This window comes from Malaclemys terrapin, chromosome 1 (assembly GCF_027887155.1).
Source record: "Malaclemys terrapin pileata isolate rMalTer1 chromosome 1, rMalTer1.hap1, whole genome shotgun sequence".
Classification (NCBI taxonomy): domain Eukaryota; kingdom Metazoa; phylum Chordata; order Testudines; family Emydidae; genus Malaclemys; species Malaclemys terrapin.
Genome location: NC_071505.1, coordinates 235,836,191 through 235,857,227, shown reverse-complemented (window position 1 = coordinate 235,857,227; position 21,037 = coordinate 235,836,191). Strand labels below are relative to the sequence as shown.

The following is a 21,037-nucleotide window of genomic DNA, read 5'->3' as shown; positions in this document are numbered from 1 at the left end:
TGTTATTGGTCTAAAATGCACTGAGTACTTTACTGAAAATATCAGATGAGAATTTGCTCTAAAGAGTTTACAGTTTAAGGACCTGATCCTGTGGATGGGCATGTGCAAGCAGATCTGCCTGATTGCAGAGTCCCTCTGAAGCCAATAGGGTTACACCTGGGTGCAGAAGTCTCTAGATTAGATTGCAGGTTCAGGACTTAAATGAAAAATGGTCAGATACAGGAGTGGGTGGAAAAGCAGATAACATCCAAGGGAGATGAAGGATGAGGAGGAATAAATACAGAATAGGTTATGGGATTGGTTGTGCAGTACACTAAATGTTAGTATTTTTTTTTTTTTTAAATTAGGCAGAGTAGTATGTACAATTAAATGATGCATGATTTACTAATAATACAAGAACGTCATTGGCTAAGACCTTTTTATTTTTAGTATGTTAACTGCAATCTCTCTTGTTATAATGGGGAAAGGGACGAAGTAGAGTGGGAGTGCAAAGTTTTGAACTAATCCTAACTTTGTAATCATCTTATTTTTTTTTGTTTAGTTTTGCTATAAAGTTCATTTCAGGACACTTATTTTTTGACTTCCCTGCTCAAATGTTTTATGATTTTTTTTCACAGAAAACAAGACTATAAAGTTTTATAAAAATACAGATGGATTCTAATTATAAAAATGAAAATTAATAGCCTATTTCACCCTAATCTGTGTGCATTACTTAATATTTTATTGGTATAGCTTTTTACAGATGCATAAAGCACCCTTCATACAAAAGAGAATAAAGCAATAGGTAACATTTTTATTTTTAAAGATTTGTATTGGACTAATCAGGTTTACTACTAGCTAGCTAATAGAATTTTGACTTTACTGCTGTTACCCTTGTGGGGTGCCACAGCACCCCCACCCCCTTCCTGACCCTTTTAATTGTGTTTTTTTTTTAAAGCCACTTATGTCTGGTCTTACAACTAGACTGAAAGCTCTTTTGGGGCAGGGATAGCTGCTATTTCTTTATAGTGCTCTGCATGATGAAACCCTCAGTCCTGATTAAGGCCTCAGGGTGTTACAAATAAGGGATTCATTAAGTAAACTTCAAATGGGGGAAGAGGTGGACAGAAATCCACTTCCTTCTGAGACATCACTGCTATGTTTCTCTGAGGAATGCAGCTCTACCACTGAAATTGCCTGGTCAACAACCATCTTTCTTGTGCAAGAGATGCCAGGTGTTCTGCTTGTGGAAGTCAGTGAATAAGTAGCTTCCCTCGAAAGATACTGCCAAGCCTGTGTGTATTGTACTTTTTTGAGATAAAGTATGGTCATGGAAACTTCTCTACTCTTCAGTCATGACATGCTTTGTCCTTTTTTTGTTTAGCAACATTAAAATTCCCTTGCCCTGTTTCATGAGAGCAGGAAAACCTGGTGGTTCTTGTTTGCCTCGTTTGCTTTCATAAGCATCAGTGAGATCAACGTTTACAAAACAGGGTTTGCTAACTTGCTCCCTCTATTGGCTACATAGCCAAAATAGTGCGTGGTCACGTTTGAGCAGTAAAAGATGTTCTTTAGTAGCTTGTTCTTTTTAATTCTTCACTGAATTATAACAGCCTTGGCCCAAGGCTATCTGATTCCCCAGTCCGTGTTGGTATCTATTGATACAAATGGAGGTATACTGCTGAAGCTTCCATAAATCAAAATGTAACCCTGACAGATCCACTGAACTCTGAAAATTATGCTTAGCACTCAAGTATACAAAGCTCTGTACAAACAGTTTCCCCACAGAGAGGTATTTAATATTCTAGTAGTACTGGAGGCCACAATGGGAATCAGGGTCCCATCATGCTAGGCACTGTACAAAGAAACCACCCTCCCTGCCTAGAAGTGTAAGTTGTTTTCAGTTCCCATAGGGGGAGAAACTGGGTTTCCACATACACCATTCCTAGAGTGAGCAATATACTTCCAACAAAAGTTCTAGGTGATTTGGATCTTGATGGGGGAGTGGAGGGAGACTGTTCGGTATAAGCAAAGCTAAGTCTGCACCAGAATGCTCTTGAATCTCTCTGATGCTATCTTCCTTTGTATTTAAGGGGTGGGAGATGGGGGCGGGGAGGAATCACTGTTCAAAGTTCATTCTAGCATCTTTGAGGGTAAGACTGCAGACATTACATATAAATTATGTAGCTGATCTGATGTAGGACTACTTCCTTCCTCATTAGATTTAGAGGTGTAATCTCAAGGTAAGGGGAGGAAGCTAGTCGTTCCCTCTTGATATGTCCGATTTTCTTCTGGGCAGAATTTAGAATCTCTTATACTGTTTCTTGGTTAATTATCTCAGTGATTAGCAAGATTTAGTAGTGATGGCAGTGCAGTTTTAAATATACATAGTCTGCTACCTGGAGGACCTATTACGTGACATAGAAAAACCATTCTGAGTGTCCAAATTATATTGATTAGGAGGTATTTTTAACATAGGTTGTAAGTCTGAGTTGTGTTGTGTTTTTTACTTTCTGTGGAGTGCCATAAATACCTATGTATTATTATTAAAATAGCTCCTGGACTGTGGAAAGCTAAAATTTCTAAAATTGGGTGTAGGGGAGGGATATGAAAACTAGAAGCCAGTGAGTCTTTGTTCCGTACTAGGTGAAATAGCATCCGGGGGTTCTTTGGGGGTGTTTTTAGAGGAGGAGAATGGAGGTATAAAGCACCTAGATACACATGATATAGTAGAAATAAACCACTTTTTTTTAAGTAAATAATTTTCTTCAGTCTAACGTTCTCTGACACTTTTCACTTTGTCAGTAAAATAGTGAACAAAGGAAAACTGGTAGATACAACTTATTTGGATTTTCAAAAAGATTTTAATAAAATCCCTTGCAAACTGTTAAGGGAAGTAATCATAGGGTGAAAAGAACAAAGTTCTGGTCTGTTTTAAAAAAAAAAATGTATAAGCTAGAAAATGAAGTGACGAGAAATGATTAGTCTTCAGTGTGGAATGACACTAATAACAGGGTGCTCTAAAAATGTGGTTTAAATCTGGTGTACAAATATATTAATGACTTGGATAAGTGGGTGCATAAGTCTTAAAAACTGAGGGTTTGTCTGCACTTAAATGCCACAGTGGCACAGCTATGCTGCTGAAACACTTCAGTGTAGACACTACCTATGCCGACAGAAGGAGTTGTTCCGTCGATGTAGGTAATTCATCTCTCCGAGAGGTGCTAGCTAGGTCAACGGAAGAATTTTTCTGTCAATCTAGCACTATCTACATGGAGACTTAACAGCACCACTCCAGGGTATGCATTTTAAACAGACCTAATTTTCTAGTATAGATCAGGCCTAAGAAAATTCAGAAGGACCTAAGGAACCTACGTAGTAAATATTAAGTGTTCAAAGAAATGCACATTGAAACAAGTGATCTAAAGTATTTCTGTACACTGGGTTCCAAATTAATCTCCTAAGCATCACTTGGTTAGTTTGTGAACACTTGCATGTATGTCAGGAAAGATGCTGTCTTTTGCAACTGAACTTCCCAAGTTAGAATCAGCGTTTTTCTTGGGAACTGGCCTGAAATGCTCTCCACTACTTGTGTAATAATTATCTGCCTCCTATCTAGTCCCTTGTGAATCAGCTCAAGGGATGTAGAAGCTTTCAAATCACACTAGCTGGAATTCTAAACTGTGACGAGAATGGTGATGCAACATGCATTTATCTTTAGGGGAGAGATTTTTAAAATAAAAACCACTCCACTGGCTCATGGGTAAAATGTTTTGTATATTGTTGCCTTTTGCCAACCAACTGCTAAGTATGCTGGACCAGGTATGTGTAATGTATCAGTTCTTCAAGTGTGTGTTTGTGTTCCACTTCTAGTGTGTGTCCCCCATGCACTAGAGATCACAATCTTTTGATCAGTCGTGTCCTTTGGGCCAAATCTGTTCATTTGTGCCCTCAAGCCTGCATGAAGCATCAAGCAGATCTGAAATAAAAAGGATCAGGACCCCAGACAGACATATACAGTTCCAGGTCATCTTTGACAGCTCGGAGTCCTCAGGTGAACAATAGACGATCATGGAGACTTTGAAATAGACCGTTTCCTAAGCTGAAATTTTGAACATGTGGGTTAATGATATTGTTTTGATTGGATGTGTAACTCATTTAGCATTGGGAAAAGGACTTGAAGAAACTGCTTCTAATATTTCAGGGAGAAATGGTAGCTGAGCAGGATTAAGAGAATTTTAGAAACTTTAAATATTTTTCCTTTCCAAGCAACACGTGGCTTGGCTGACACCTAATACCTGGAAAAACTATTTACTACAAGAATTATTGTCAGAATGACTTTAATCATCCTGAATGTACCCAATGTGTGTACAGGATCCTATCTTTAGTATTTGCAGTCCGTTGTCTGGCTTCTTTAATTGTCTGTGTGCCAGGGCACTCTGAGGAATTTTGCAGGCTGTGTCAGTGTTCTAACCCACGTACAGTGTAATGGTTTTTAGTGTGAATGCTGGCACATGTGTACTCAAAACTTGCTTTTTACTCGCATTTTATGTGAGTAAAACTCATTCTGATGAATGCCTTCAAATTGAACTCAAAGGGGATGTGAGCAGAGCTGAAGCTAATTCATTAATAAGTTCAGGTGGGCGCTCTCATAAAATACTTCAACCTGAACAACTTGATACTATTGTTCAAGCGTGAACAGGACGTCATCAGACCCCTGGGGCAGCAATTTTGGTGATCTCATAAAGGGTGTAGAAGTCAGATTAAAAAAAACCCAGAGAAATGTCAAATGTTCAAGTTTAAATATAGCCATTTGGCCAACTGTCGGAAGAGGGTCTGGATAGATGGGAGCTTTGAAAGAAAGACCCTTGTGATTGCCTGTGTTAAATTATGGGTGTGTAGGTGGTTTGTTTTTTTAACTTAGATTTAATCGTTTATTGTTCAGCATCTTGGAACCCATCAATTCCACATTTGTTGAGCCGAATGTGTAACTTAATGTCTAATTTTCCCTTATAAATGAGTGTACCAGGAGGTTGCAATCACTTGGAGTTAAGGTACTTTATAGATATGTAATAATCCACCTGGATTCTCTAAATTTCAGTTTAAACTCTAACACTGGGGAGTGACTCCCTTTTTCTCCCCCCTCCCCTACCCAAAACTGTTACTTTATGAGCTTTAATTTAGTGTTGTAGAATGAGTTCAGTAGCAGCTTATACCATAATATATTTTCCTGGTGACAGTTAGTTCTGGATATGATCCAGTATGAAGTACTTTAATCTGTCTATTATTCTTGAATTGTATAGTTAGTATATTTAAACTCTCAGTGCGGTATGCTGTGCGTGAATGATAAGATTACAAATGTAAGTAATTCAGTCTAAGCTTTGTGCACAGGTGAACTCATTTGGAGTTGTGCTCACACAACTTCAATTGCTTAGTCTTGGGTCTTGTCACAACTAATCTTTCTGGAGAAAATTGTTTTTCTTCAATCTATATTCTTGGTAAACTTTGTTTTAGCAGTTCTGAAAGTCTTATTTCTGGCCGACCTAACATTTATAGACCATTATTCATAAGATGGGCCATGCCTTACATTTCAGAGTAAACCGAGGTAGTAATCCTGAAGTAGCTTGTCATACTTGTCATTGTCTTCCTTGATCTAACTCTTGACTTTTGTACTACTTCTGGAGGAAAAAGAGCAGCGCTCTCCCCTTTCATATATTTTCATGTCCTTGTGTACTTGGCTATTTGGGAATTGGCTGCTGAATTCAACCTTCCCTGCACTGCTGTGTTCCAGAATTGCTGCTTTCCTTTCATTAAAAGAGAAAAACGCTCTTGTGATTCTGAAGACAAGCTTATAACTGAACTGTGATGGCTATGGAACTTTAAATGGGGAGCCAGGAAACATGCATAAAATAAAGATAAGATACAAAAAGGGTAAGGAAGTGGGATAAGGGCTAAAACAAATACAAGTTATATTGTGAATGGGTATGAAATGGAGTGTTTTTAAAATTTGAGGTTGAGTAACTGGGGAGGAAAATAAGGGAACTCTGCAGTGAAAAACCAAGGAGAGGAAAAAGTCCATATTGAGGAGACAATGGAGATTATTCTAGATATAAAGGGAAAGTGTTTAAAAAGGCATGAAAGGAAAAGTAACGGCGAGAAAGACAGAGCCCATGGCACACAATGGAGTAAGGAAAGTGCTGTGCAGAGATTTAGTGTGAGGGTGAAGAGTTCAAACCTGTATCTTCCCACATACATTTATGTGCTAGCTCAGGCCTGGTCTACACCGGGGGGGGGGGGGGGGGGGTGGAAATCAATCTAAGTTACACAACTCCAGCTATGTTATCGATGTATTTAGACTACTCACCGCGGTGTCTTCACTGCGGTGAGTTGACTGCTGCTGCTCCCCTGTCGACTCTGCCTGTGCTTTTCATGGCAGTGGAGTACAGGAGTCAGTGGGAGAGCGCTCAGGGGTCGATTTATCGTGTCTAGTCTAGACGCGATAAATCAACCCCCACTGGATCGATCGCTGCCCCCCCGATCCAGCGGGTAGTGTAGACATACCCTCAGAGCTGTAGGACTAAGCATCTTAAACTCCATATACCCAAGTCTTTAGGGAACTGGGGGAGGGGAAGCCATGATGTTTAAGTGGCTTACAATCTATAGTTCATTGGATTCGTGAATGAATTGCCACCAAAGTATACAAGGCTTAAGATGTCAGCTAGCTAAAAGACTTTTATCATAGACCTATATCTACTTTACGTGGAAGTTAGAAGATGGCAGGGACATAGCATAGTGGTAAACAGGATCATAAGGTTTGGGGTGCCTTTACTCTGTGCATTTTATACTTTTCAGTGAATGTGTGCAGTGTTTATTTAGATTTGTTTTTCCACATACGGACCCTCCCCAGGTTAGGCAAACCCAAACTTACGGAAAAAGTTCCGTAAGTGGGTTTTTTCTGTAATTATCAGGTATACGTTCCCGACTTATGCAAAATTCGACTTATGCAAGGCATTTCGGAACAGAATGCTTGCATAAGTTGGGGAGTGTCTGTATTGCCCCAGAATTGTGCTTGGCACTACTGACGTTAGGTGTCTTTCCCCAAGGAACGGGGAAAAGCATACAACAGAATTGTGAAGAGTCAGAGGACGTTATTTGCTACGTATTCATAATTAGGCTTCTCAGGAATCAGTTTGTCAATAAATGTTGGTAAACATGGATTTCAGCTGAGACGCTGAAATTGATTTTGGGGGGGGGGAATCAATGGGCAACAGTCAGCAGGCCTGTGGGGTTCAGGTGGCACCAGCCCTGGGGCAGCGCAGGAAGCCCTCTCCAGCTCTGCTGTCACAGGAACGAGTGGGTTCATGACAGTGGGGTTGCAGAGGGCGCCCTGTGCTGCCGCAGGGTTGGTGACACCAGATCCCAGTAGGCACAAGATGCAGGGAAGACTTGCAGTCCTGGGTGGCGGGATGGGGGGGGAGGTTGTGATGCCAGGCCAGGACTGCAAGGAGGAGGACGAGTCCCTGGCCCTGGAGGCGGCCAGCCCACTGCAGAATGGCTGTTGGCCAGGAACAGCCATTTGGCAGCAGGTTGGCCTCCTCCAGGACCAGGACTCATCCTGAGGGGAGGGAGGAAGAGAAGGTATCTGCTCCTCTGGGCCAGGACCTCTGCCTCCTGATGTCATGGGCCCCACTGTTGGTGCTGGGAACTCCCCACAGCCCCAACCTGACCTCCCCCTAGCTAGGAGAAAAAAACCTTAAATAAGAATCAGTATTGATTGTCATAATTTAGAAAAAAAATAAATAAAAAATATAATTCTGCCAGCCCTATCCATAAACTCTTAAGAGTCTGGCCCTGAACTTTCAATATATGAGAATAATTGAGTAGTGCCATGTTGAGAAAGGAATATACACATAGCTTACAGGAAGAAAAGGATTTTTTTTGTTTCTAGTAGGTAAGCATACAAATAAAATACTTCATTGCAATAGCATGGGGGGGGGGGAATAACTCAAATTCAGGCTAGGATATTATGTTTTACAGGTGATTATCCTTCACTTTGTGGAGTTCTTAACCTTATTTTTTTTTGTTTTCCAGCTCCCTGCAAATGTTCGTTAATAGCACAACGAGCGGAACTGTGGATAACCATGAAAAACTATCAACAAGCTCTCCATGATGCAGATGCACTCTGCCAAAACAAACCCCTCTGGCCCAAGGTACAGTACTCACATATTTCTGTCTTTGAAGCATGAATCAGGGTTTCTTTGTGGTGAGGACAGAACTTTTCCAGGTCACTTTTGGAAGGCTATTTTGGCAACCAACGGCTAGAAACTTGAATGAAAGCTTAAATTCTACATAAAACAACAAGGTCTGTAGTGGAACCTTAAATCTGTGTTAGTGCATGGAATTGCTGTGACGTGAACATCCATTGGTCCTTCATGCTAAGGTCTACTGATCTGTTAAAATGGGTACATTGGCATGCTTGGAGACAAAACTAGACTTGTCAGTCACTGGCAGTAGGGGAATGCTCCACCTCCTGAAATTCCCTCTAGGTTTGTTTTTTCCCCCAGTGGCTCAACCAGCTCTCTACACTGTATCACTTTTCTGAGGAAAATGCTACATTTATTTCAAAAATTTTAAACTCAAATTTGGTTCAACAATGTGTGTATCTAAATCTCAGACATGACCCATGGCTGCACTTTTGGGGGGGGGGGTGGAGGGGAAGGGGAGGGAGAAGGAGGTTAGACACTGTGGAAAGAAATACAGGTTATATGGTACAGGTTATATGGTAAATTTTGAAGCAGTCCATTAAGTACAACAGGGGAAAAACGAATGCCTCTTTGCAAGTGATAGGTAGAACAAGTGCAGCATCAGAAGCCACCCACGCTTGCCTCAGATCTATCTGTAGGTCTCCCAACTACCCCTATCTGAAGTTGAGCCGCATGACTGGTGCCAGACTCTCGGTCCAGAAGTAAAAGGGTTACCTATTGGTTTGCTCAAATGAGATCACTTGACATTATCCAGAGGGTCTGTGGAGCTGTGCAAGAATTTCAGGAAAAGCTGTGTTCCATTCCTGGTTTCCAACTCATGGAAAGGCCACAACAGGAATGGAAGCATCCATCTTGTACTTTTAGATCAGAGCATTGCAACCCACTCCCCATCCTATTTCTAACTTCTGCTCCATTTGAAAGAGTGCCGTGTGTCTTGAGAAAATAAAAGCAGTGTTCATTGGTCTCATGTTACAATCAGTCACTTTGGAAATGTCAGTTTCACACACCTTTTGTTTGCATGCAGGGTCATTATGTGAAAGCACAAGCTCTTTCTGGATTGGGAAGGACTGAAGAAGCACTGAAGGAGTTTCTTTATTGTGTTGCCCTAAATCCTGAATGGAGCTTAATGAAGAAAGAAGCCCAAAAGGTACAGTAACTACATCATGCCACACTTTTTTTTTTTGTATGCGGGTCTCTTGTGCCCTATAGCTAAGGAAAATCTTTGGATTCAGATGCATTCCATGTTAATAAAAAAACAACCCATTTTGGCATAATATCAAATAAAACCTTAGTGCATCTAATTGCACAGTACTGTGCCATGGGAGAGACTTCTATCTCCTTGATCACCTCCTTGTCTTGCTTGTAGGTGAGTTTTACTAAACTGTGTGCCTTACCACTGTCCTGTGGAAGCAAGTTGCAGATGCTTATGGGCTGAGTGAAGTGAGGTCTAACCTCAACTTAATGGTGTCTGTCTAATAGAATTACTTCCAGAATTTCAGGGAACAGTTTAGGTTATCAGTGGGCACAGACCTAAATTTTGTTGGTGCAAATCAGAACACCGGAAAAGCATGATTCACAGGAAAATCAGACTCACCCATGCTGCAGGCAGAGAAATCCAAATCGACAGCGTAACTTGCTGGTGGAGAGAGTCTGTAGCCTGGACTCTTTTTTATAAGAGAGTCTTATACAGAATATTGTAGGGGGTAGCAGGAACCAGGGTGGGGGAAGAGCAGTGGCTAGGAGAAATTACAAACTTGGCTTACACAATGTTCATTGCGAATTGGTAATTCTACCGTAAAAGTTAACACTGATGTGGTGGATGTGCTCTAAATTAATGAAGGTTATACCTTTCAGTCTGTCTTGCTATCAGTAGTACCTATCTCTGATGCGTCTATGCTGGGTTGGGTGGTGCCCATTTAAACAAAAATTTATTGGTAAGAGCTCACTGGTCACCAAAGGAAAAGAATCTACATATCAGTATCTAAAACTAAGAGCAATCAGGTTGGCGCTCCAATCACTTCTGCCTCAAGTCAAACATAGGGTATGCCAGATCATGACAGACAATAGGACAGTGTTTATATTATCTGAAGAAATAAAGGGGAGTTCGTTCCCTACAATTGTGCATACAGGCAAGGTGTCTGGGATTCGTAACACTGTGATCGATCACCCAATAACAATTCATGTATAGAGGGGAACAAAATACCCTTGTATATCACCTGAGCAGGTCGACCACTCAAATGCATAAGTAGAATCTAGATCTGATGCATATTTGGTATGGCTATTCTGCAGTCCTTTGTTCAATTTGGATTCCATGGTCCCACCATCCTTCATCAGAGGACTACTGTCTCGTGGGGCAATATGCCAAGGGCACTTGAAGAAATGAAGGTTACTTACCTGTAACCAGCATATTCACACTCCCTGCCTGTTTTTCCCCACTGTCTTGGAGTCCACCTTACAAAGGGCTTGGCGCATGGGGAAGGAACTGAGGCAGCTGGAGTGCCGTGCCCCTTTTATACCCTCTCCCTGGAACATTGAGTGTTCACTGTGGGGAGGTTTGGGGAAGGCATGTGAGCGCTCCAAGAGCTACTGCTAGCTAGAGTTCTAACCGTGCAGGCTACACCTGTGAATATGCAGAGTACATCTTGAAGAACCCTGGTTACAAGCAAGTAATCTTCATTTAGACCACACACGTTTGTTTCTGTAACTCATCTCAAAAATTTTTTTTCTCATTTACTAGATAATGTGCGAGATGTTTTTCCCAGCCTTTGAAAATGTGCATGACAGCCTCACTGCACCTTTCTCTAGTCGGACAAGGTTGAAACCTGCATTTTTAAGCAGCTTAAATACTGTTGAAGATGGTTCTGCTGCTGGGTGCTCTGAGGTAAAGAATAAAATACTCAAACCAAATTTACTCTTGGTTTTAATATTAAGCATCTTGTTATATCCAATCTACCTGACTTGAATTGTTGCATATGTTTAGATACAAACTTAGTTATTACTAGTGCATCTCTTCCTTTCTCAAATTTTAGAGCACTATGATAAAAAGATAGAAGGAAGTATGAATTGTATTTAGATCTCTCAACACAGTTTAAAAAAAAAAAAAATCAACCCATGGCTGGCCAGCTGACTCGGGCTTGTGGGACTTGGGCTGTGGGGCTGTTTCATTGCTGTGTAGACTTCCGAGCTCGGGCCCAAACCTGGAAATAGCCCCACAGTCCGAGCCTGAGTCGAATGGCACGGGCTAGCCATGGGTTTTTCCTTACTATGTAGGCATACCCTGAGGCTACCTAATATAATTAGATTGGGGTACCACTTTCTAAGAGAGCCAAATTGCTGTTTTCATCATGTTTTAAATAACATTTTATTTTTGTTATTCTGTGTGCACTTTGAGAATGCACAATTATAATATGTCAGGAGGGGTGGTTAGAAAAGAATGAGAATTGTAATGAGAGAAATAGCCCTCTATTTCTGAGGCAATTGGAGCAAGTATCTCTTATTAGTATTGGCTCAGATCAGTTATCAGGTTGCCACCATGACACTACTGTCTTATCATTTCTATGGATAGAATTATTGCAGAAAACGAGGAAACAAAATCTGTCTGACTTTCACGCAGTTTTTCTTTTCAGGATACTGTATTCAGATTAACAAAAGCCCTGTCCCAAGAGCCCGATGTACTTCGCACTAATTCATCTCTCTCTCACAATGTACTGGATTTGCATTTTGAAGACAATAAAAAGTCATTGGGAACAATCCTCTCCAGCTTACCTAGTGCACGTTTAAAAAGAAAGCTATCCAGTGACTTGATGGATTTACAAAGCTTGGATGTCCCTAATAAGATTCCTAAAAAAGGTCTGTCCTGTTGTGTTTTGGGGGGGAGGTTGATGGGGGTAGTGGGGGTGTTGGGTTATGACACTCTATTTTAAGAGATAGGAAAATAACACTGCTTTGTTACTGTTTGTAGGTAAAACAGAGAGAGAGAGAGAGAGAGAGAGAGCGCTCTTCAGGTCTGGGAAAGGTACTTAGGCCTGGTCTACACTAGGAATTTACTTCAGTAGAGCTATGTCTCTCAGGGGTGTGAAAAATCCGTACCCGGAGAGACATAGCAATATTGACCTAGCCCCCAGCGTAGAATTCTTCCATCAACCTAGCTACCGCCTCTCAGGGCAGTCGATTACCTATGCGGACAGAAGAAGCCTTCCCATCGGTGTAGGCAGTGTCTATACTGAAGTGGTGCAGCTGTGTTGCTGTTGCATTTTAAGTGTAGACATACCCTCAGTGTGGACCAGATCTTAGTACAAGTAGTTAAGACACATTCTAAGAGACTATACAATGTGAAGTGGCCCATTAACACCTCTGCAATAATAGGACAAAAATGGGGAGGTAGTGGGTTACAAATTGTTGTAATAAACTAGAAATCCTGTCTCTTTATTAAGACCATCATTTTTAGTGCCTAGCAAAGTTATGAATTTAAGCTCCCAGGTTCATCTTTGGAGGGTGTTGTGTAGGTTTCCTTTGAGGATGAGTGCTGATAGGTTAGATATAGAGTGATCGCTTTGTGAAAAGCGTTCACCCAGAGGTGATATGGTGTCTTTTTTTGTTTTTTGTGTGTGAGTTCACTCAAAATCATAGTGGGGAGCTTGCTTCTGGTGATGAGCGTGGTGAGGTGAGGGAGTTGTTTCAAGGCTAGAAGAGGGAGTTCAGGAAAGATTTCTTTCAGGATGTGGTTCCCATTGGCTATGGGTTGCAATTGTTTGATACCCCATATGGGTTCTAGTGTGGGGTGGTAGGTGACAAGTAGGCATGTGTGGTCAGAGGGCTACACGGCTGCAACACTACTTCAGACAACTAGTCATTCTTGTTTGTTGTGATGAGTAGAGTTGAAACCCTGGTCTAAAAATCAATATTGTTCCAGAGCAGTTTTGATTCATCTAAGGAATACACACTTCTCTTCTGCAAATGTTGCCTTTCTGATGCTTCATTCCCTAACAGCTTAGATATTGTGCTGCTAGTGACAAGAGTGCTGTAGTTATTAGGTCTCTGCGGTATAGCTAAACTTCAGAGTCTCTCTTTACATGAAAAAGATGCACAGTAAGCCCAACGAGGGGGAGCTAATTTGCTTTACATGTTAATATCTATTTTCCCCAGAAAACCAAGAATCCATTTAAAAGAGCAGTAGCCCCATCCATTCTGCTATTTGATGCATCTGCTTACATAGATATTTCAGGCTTTTAAAACAAAAATCTGTAACGGGGTTAGCAGTGTGAAGGAATGCTAGAAGGTAGTAATGTGCTGTATAGTAAAATAAGTGGTTAATGGATGTTTTTTTTTTTAAATCTCCACTGTATTACCATTCATTGTTTCACCAAATGTTGAAGGTTAGAAATCTGACTTCTGCCTTGAAATTTACACGCAGAGTACCGCTGTCTGTTTTCCACCTCTCCACACACAACACATTTCTTCCAGGTAATAAAAATGGCCCCCCCACCCTGCTGTGATAGGAAAACTCCTACAGAGTGGCCTGTGAACTGCAAACCCACCCAATCACCGGGGTGGGAAATGTAACCTTCCCCTATCTTCACAGTAAGGGATTTAGAGCCATTTCACACTTTAACTGTCAATTTACAGTTTACACAAGATGGGATGCCCTGTTACTGTCCCCTGAATAGCCCATTTAGAGTCCTGCTATTGTTCAGGGATCCCACACTCAAGATATAGGTTAAAGATAAACATTTTCTATGAAAACCACTAATCTATCAGCCACAAGACCCCCATGCCCTCCACCTCTCCCCTGTGCTTGATACAGGCCAGAGGGTTGTGTACAGGTTGTCCCATGACAAAGCATAGTGTTGTAACTTGCATGAAGGGGGGGGAACTTAATTTTTCATGTGGCATCTAGTTAGACTCCTCCACCAGAGGGTTAGGAGGCAGAGTTGCCAATGGTATTGGAACTCTTGCTTAGTACTTCTAGACTTTCTGCTGCTTAGACTTTTTGAACAACAGTGTTAAAATTATTGGACAAAGATACTGATCCTGCCGTGAGTTGTGCACAGATGAAGGAATCTGCCTGCGGAGATCTTATTGCAGGATCAGACCTTGTAAGTGCCAGAGTAACCATTATGGAGCTTATACTGTTACAGAGCTTCTAGGTCCAAACTTGTAGAAATCTTGTCTACAGGGAGACAAGACCTGTCCACGTGGTTTTGAGGCATTTGTAAATTTCTCAAGACCCAAGAATTTAGGAGTCTTCAGATCTGGGGGACTTAGGCTGAACCTGTGAATTTAGTAAGGTCTCTTAGTCCAGCTCTTCTGGCTTCAGCCCTTAAACGCTCAGCCTGCTTGGTTTAGTCACAGAGCTTAATTCTCTGGGCTGTGCTTTAAGTTTAAAATTCTTGAAAATCAGGAATTCAGCTATACAGAACTTCCTAACAAAGCAGGTTATGCTAGAAGTTCGTTAATGCTCTTCACTCTTTTATAAACAGTCCCTGCCCTTGAGAACACTAAACATTATTGCAACAGCAAAGTTCTCAGATTCAAATGTGTTAGCACATTTACCTCCAGCCTTCCCAAAAAATACTTAAATGCAATAGTCCTGACTTCAGAGGGAGAAGGGGGCGTTAAAAAAACAAATGTGGAGTTCTTAAATTAAGCTTGTTTTGGGGGTGGAGGGGGTTGGGGAGGTTTTTTGTTTGAAACATGAAACTCTTGGAAAAATTAAAACCTATTTCCAACTCTGAAGTGTTTTTTGTCTTGTCTCAAACTTTGGCTCTCAAACAGTACCCTCTCAGAAAAGTTACCCTCTGGAAGGAGGTCATCTGTAATATTTAAGGTGGAAAGGAGTTTTTTGCAGGGGGGGGGGGGGAGTTTGTGTTCATAGAGAACAGATACAAAAACTGGGTTCATAGTAGAAAACTAGCATAGGGTCACTACTCTGATTCCATAATGTGTACGTACATAGTGCTTGCTTTACCTGAATGTTTGACATAGAGCTGTCCTTCTCCCTTAGATGGAGATACTGTACTTGAAAACTCTGCCACCTCTGCGTTACGTGAGATACCAGCAATCCTTGTGGATGCATCTGACTTCGAGTGTTCCCTCTGCATGAGGTATGACTGCATAGAGCTGAGAGTCTTCCTAAACTTTAGACCAAATTTATTTGGTTTTGAGGGAAGGGTTGTACTGGAAGCTATTCTAACATGAACTAAAGGTTTTGTTTCATCTTTGCAAAAATGTAATAAATGTTAACTTCACTGGAGAGGCTGGAATTATTTTTGCAACATGTCAACATAATGGATTTATTTTAAAAATGAAATCCCTTTTACATCATAGGATAGAGACTAGATAATAAAAATGTCACATAAGATCAACTTGCAGGGGGAAAATAGCTTTAAAAATGATAGGCTTAGTGACTCATTACGATCTGTGTTGTTTGTGTGTTGGATGGAAATTATAAAGAACCAATTTTATTTTGTCCCAACTGTTGTGTTCAGGTTATTCTACGAGCCTGTTACCACTCCCTGTGGACATACGTTTTGTCTCAAATGCCTCGAGCGTTGCCTTGATCATAACCCATATTGCCCACTCTGCAAAGAAAAGCTCTCTGAAGTAAGTTTGTATTTGTGAGGGGTTTGTTTAGAAGCTCTTGGCATATTGTGCAAAATCTCTTTGCATACATACAGCTGAACAATATAGGGCCAACATAGTAGTCTTGTTGTGCTCTTCCCAGACGTATTCTGAATACGAACACTAGTATTTATTAAGGTGTATTAATAATCTGGAGCAGGCTGTAGGGAAGGGAAGTACTGACCAAAATTGTTCGTTACTTTCTCACATTGAAATTAGGCGTTTTAGTTTTTGTCTGAACAGTCTCTAACAAATATCAGGGGGTAGCTGTGTTAGTCTGTATGCACAAAAACAACGAGGAGTCCAGTGGCACCTTAAAGACTAACAGATTTATTTGGGCATAAGCTTTTGTTGTTTTTGTAGTCTCTAACAAAGACTGTGAAAATGCTGAAGAGGCTGTACTGTCATTGCAGTATCTCTACTGATACTGTGTTGGTGAACAAAGTACGCTTCTGGCCATTCCGGTGTAGAGAATGTATGCTCAGCTGCAGGAAATGTGATTCCCAAATATTTAGACTCTTCAGGTGGCAATAACTTGGCAGCTTTAGAGTCAAAAGGGATTATGTCCTTTACACTAAGTAAAGAGGACTAGAGGTTGACAAAAGTGTTTTGGGCTTTTGTGGTGATGGGGGCGGGGGGCAGAAAATATTTAGCAGAAAAATGCTGATTTGCATAGACCAAAAAATTTCACAAGCTCCTGTCTGCTTCAGTTAGTTGTTTCAGTCAAAATGGGGAGGGGGCAGGAGGGTTAAGGCTCAGAAGAAATTCAGAAATGTCAAACCAGCTTTGTTTCAACACTTCTGAAACCTAAACGTTTTTGTTTTTGTTCGTTTAAATTCACCAAACTACAAGTGGTGTTGAACACTTACACCCTTTAGCCAGGTTAAAGCACCCTCCCCCCTTCTCTCTTACTGAAGCTGTTACACTTTACATACATGATTAAATATTCATTGGAGCCGGGACTGGAACCTGAGTGGTGCCTACCCTCCCAGGTGAGTGCCTTAACCACTGGGCAATAGTCATTCTCATTCGCTCACTCTCTCTGGTCCAGTGAATACTTAAACACTTTACACAGAGTGGAGTAGCTTCAACAGAAGAAACTGAGAATATTCTCTGACCCTGGTGGTTGGGGCAGTTACCTGGGAGTGGTGGAGACCCAGATTCAAGTCCCTGTTCTAGAGTGGGGATTTGAACCTGGGTTTTCCACTTTCTGGGTCAGTGCTTTAACAGCTAGGTAATAAGGGACCATCGCTATCCAAAATGTTTTTTCTTTAGATGGCCTGATACAAGTTTTTCCCAACTCTTTTGATATGCTGAACCAAACCTGAAATATTTTGGAATTTTTGAGTCAAACTGAATTGTTTTCAACTCTTTTTGGAACTGCCGGTTAATTGCAAGTCAGTTATTCTCACAGGTCTGAAGAGTACCTATTTTTTTTATGATTATTATGTTGTAGAGCCTATGATAAATGCACCCTTCTGGAAGTTTATGGGCACTGAAGTGAATAGTGTGTCCACTCTTGTATCCCAGAGATAATGTAACATTTTTGAAAGGGTGAGAGAGGAAGGGGGATTAGAACAACTTTACATCAGGAAGCTGCTGCATTCATTGTTTTGTCACTGTTTGCAAACCATCTTGAGCTATCTTGCTCTTGGAATGGGGACTAGACAGAATTGATTAAATATTAGTACTTAAACTTTAACTCTCTTCTCTATAGTTTTTGGCAAGCAGAACTTATAAAAAGACTGTCCTTACAGAAGAACTAATAGTTCGTTACTTGCCGGAAGAATTGTCAGAAAGAAAGAAAGTTTATGAAGAAGAAATGAAGGAGTTATCAAAGTAAGTTGTTTTTCGGTTGTATCTAAATGTTGTAAAATTTTATTTTGGTCCAGATTACTGAAGAAACCTTTAATTTATTTATGAAAGTAGATTTCAAAGGTTGACTTAATTTGTTCCAATGCTGGCATGTTTGTAGTAGATAGTAATCAAGAAAAAATAGGCTTGGATGTGAGAGGTGCACAACATCAATGGAAAATATAAATTTTATTTGGCAATAAATATAGTGATTTATTTCTATGAATAAAAAACCCATAATTTAAAACTAATTAAAACCTCTTCCCCGAAAGTAGGAAGTGGGGGATTAGGAATAGGAGAAGCAAATGCTTATAAGTACATGTATTGGTTGTTTTATCCATGATTACTTGTACTTGCCATATAGCTGAATTAAAAAAAAACTTTCATTTTTCTGTTGTGATTTAACATGAATGTATGTTACAAAACTAGAGGCTGAAAGTTAACTCTGTCCCTGAGTCCCCGTTTCCACTGAATTCCTACAAACACTCAATGTCACTTTGGAATATAAGGATTGCTTTCCAGCCATGTTTAAAGTATATGTAGTGTACAGTAATATATCTTTTTGAAAATTACAGATAAAAGCTGTAAAAGACTCAGTGATGTGCAAATTAGATGCTTTTTTCCATGCACATGCTTGAGACTGTGATTGCATTTTCCAAACGTTCTCTGTTAAAACCAAAGAATGGAGGTATTGGTACCTAGAGTACATTAATAGCTGGGAGAGCCCTTGGTTCTCTGGTGCCTGTGAAAGCAACACATTTTTGTTGGCCAAGAGCTTATTTTACGAGAAACAAGTCTGAGAAACCACTCTAATCAAACCTCAACTATGAGGTTTTGTGCTGAATAAATATAGTATGCGGGAGGAGACTGACTGTTCATATTTGTATTTTTGCAGTTTGAATGAAGATGTTCCCATCTTTGTGTGTACCATGGCCTTCCCTACCATCCCTTGCCCACTTCATGTCTTTGAACCTCGGTATCGGCTAATGATAAGAAGATGCATGGAAACTGGTACCAAACAATTCGGCATGTGCTTAGCTGATGAACTAAAAGGGTAAGGAATCTTGCTGAGAACATCCCGGTCGTGACTTTAGGAAACCAGTGGAGAACCATAGTACTGTTGGTCTTCCACAATGAGTTGGATCCGTTTTAGGTCTCATGCTAGCAGATACAAATGTTAAGGGGGGTTTTGTTGCCAGGTTTTTATGTAATCTATAAACATCCCCCTTTCTACTGAAGTTTCTAATATCTCAATGTTAGACCCAGAAAGTTGACTTATGCTCTAGCTATCCATCCAACTGCCTTTACGTATTCCTGGAAAGTGTGTTTCATTGTGGATGTGCTTTGGAATAGTTATGTTATATTTAACTAGAAAATAGTAATATGTCAAAAGACTGGAGTGCACATGGCACCTATTTCCTATTACATTATGTATGATTGGTTTGGGGTCAGTAGTACTACAGAGAGCCCATTAGGACAATTTCTGATCCACAGTTTGGTTCCCAGTAAAGTCTGTTGACTAAATCAAGGTGAGGGTTGCTTTTCTGTTTCCTCTGTAAGGGTATGTCTACACAGAGATAAAAAGCCCCTGGCTGGCCTGGGTCAGCTGACTCAGGTTGTGGGGCGTGGGCTCTGGGGCTGAAAAATCGCACTGTAGATGTTCGGGACTGGGATCCTCAGGGGGTGGGGTCCCAGAGCTCAGCCTCTAGCCCCAACCTGAAGTCTACACAGCAATTTTTAGCCCATGAGCCTGAGTCAGCTGACTTAGACCAGCCACAGCCGTGCCATCAGTCTTTTATCCCTGTGTAGATGTACCCTAAAACAGCTTCCTGTCTCCTAAGCTTTGGGTTCAGATCGGACTTTTATGAATATCCTGGGTTAATAAAGCTGGACCATACAGTAGGTTTTTAAGTGGAAAATTAGGCTCTTTGAAGGATAATTACATGCTTGGTGGATGAGGACGCTAGATATGAGCTTTGCATTTGTAGGAATCGAAGAATCCCTAAAGAGGTCATGGACGTTCTATTTCCCCTGATGGCATGGTGTAGCTGTGAGCATGTACAGCGGAATCTTAGTGAATTGCTGATTCCTTTTGAAAGAGAGGAAGTGGAGAATAACTGGATTCTCTGCTTTGTCCTTGGAGCATGCAGAACAGTTAATTTCCAAAATCCTCCCCCTTCTGGGGGTTTGGCTTTATTGGTAACCTGGAAATAACACCATGTAAACCTCAACTTAAGCTGCTTCTCAAGTGTGGCTGTTAGGATTATCTGTAAGACCACCTCTGGCTTAATTCTTTCTGGCACAGACACTCCCATCACCTTGCTAGAAGAGAGACAATCGCTGCTCTGAAGAGCTTACCTCCTGACTTGTACAGTGCCTGGCACAACATGGTCTCAATCTTGGTCAGTGTCCCTAGGTACTACAAATAATGTATTCACACTGGAGGTACTGGACCCACCTACCATCATGACTCAGCAGTAATTACCCTGAATTTTAATGCATGAATTTAGCTCCAGTTGCCTTCTTCTAAACGGGTGTAGTGTGTAACCCAGTTACAGTGAGTTTCTCTAGAACAGGAGAGGACTTTCCTGACAAAATACCTCTTCCTGGTTGCTCTTCCAGTTGCGGGTGGCACTGTCAGCTGGTGGGTGAGGAGTCTCTGGTTGGTGTCTCTTACTAGCAGAGACCAGCTGTAGTAATATCAGCAACTAAGGTTTCCTCTCCCGTGTTCTCTCCTTGCTTTCCCCTGTAAGTACTGGTGGCAACTTCTTTTCCTTCTCTTCCTTCTCCCCACCCAACCAGAAATAAGGAGAGAGGGAGAGGAGTAATAATCCTCTTGGAGTGCATCATTATCTACATGGTGGCTGATAACTTACTCCTAAACTTCACGGGCCTTGGCTGCGCTCGCGGATTCACAGCGCTGCCGCGGCAGCGCTGTGAAGCGCGAGTGTAGTCGCGCCGCCAGCGCTGCGAGAGCTCTCTCGCAACACTGCAAGTACTCCACCTCTCCGAGGTGAATAGCTTGCAGAGCTGCAGGCACTGATTACACTGGTACTTTACAGCGCTCCACTCACTGCGCTCGGGGGGGAGGGGGTGTTTTTTCACACCCCTGAGCGCAGCAAGTGCAACGCTGTGAATTGCCAGTGTAGCCAAGGCCTTAGAGTGCATCAGAACTTGCTTACAATGGAGTGTTAATTAACTTTGAACATCTTGTGCCAAGATTCAGAGGGGTAGCCCTGTTAGTCTGAATCTGTAAAAAGCAACAGAGGGTCCTATGGCACTTTTAAGACTAACAGAAGTATTGGGAGCATAAACTTTCG

The 21,037-nt window shown here is 41.3% G+C and overlaps 1 protein-coding gene across 1 annotated transcript in view; it reads left to right on the top strand.

The window, feature by feature from the left end:
* LONRF2 (LON peptidase N-terminal domain and ring finger 2) overlaps positions 1–21,037 on the top strand; it is a 45,148-nt gene that overhangs the window by 16,845 nt on the left and 7,266 nt on the right. Inside the window, exons 2-9 of the mRNA XM_054009705.1 lie at positions 8,071–8,189; positions 9,268–9,390; positions 10,981–11,124; positions 11,870–12,092; positions 15,247–15,346; positions 15,731–15,845; positions 17,581–17,702; positions 18,613–18,771. Coding sequence (XP_053865680.1) covers positions 8,071–8,189; positions 9,268–9,390; positions 10,981–11,124; positions 11,870–12,092; positions 15,247–15,346; positions 15,731–15,845; positions 17,581–17,702; positions 18,613–18,771 — 1,105 coding nt within the window. The remainder of the gene's footprint in view (positions 1–8,070; positions 8,190–9,267; positions 9,391–10,980; positions 11,125–11,869; positions 12,093–15,246; positions 15,347–15,730; positions 15,846–17,580; positions 17,703–18,612; positions 18,772–21,037) is intronic.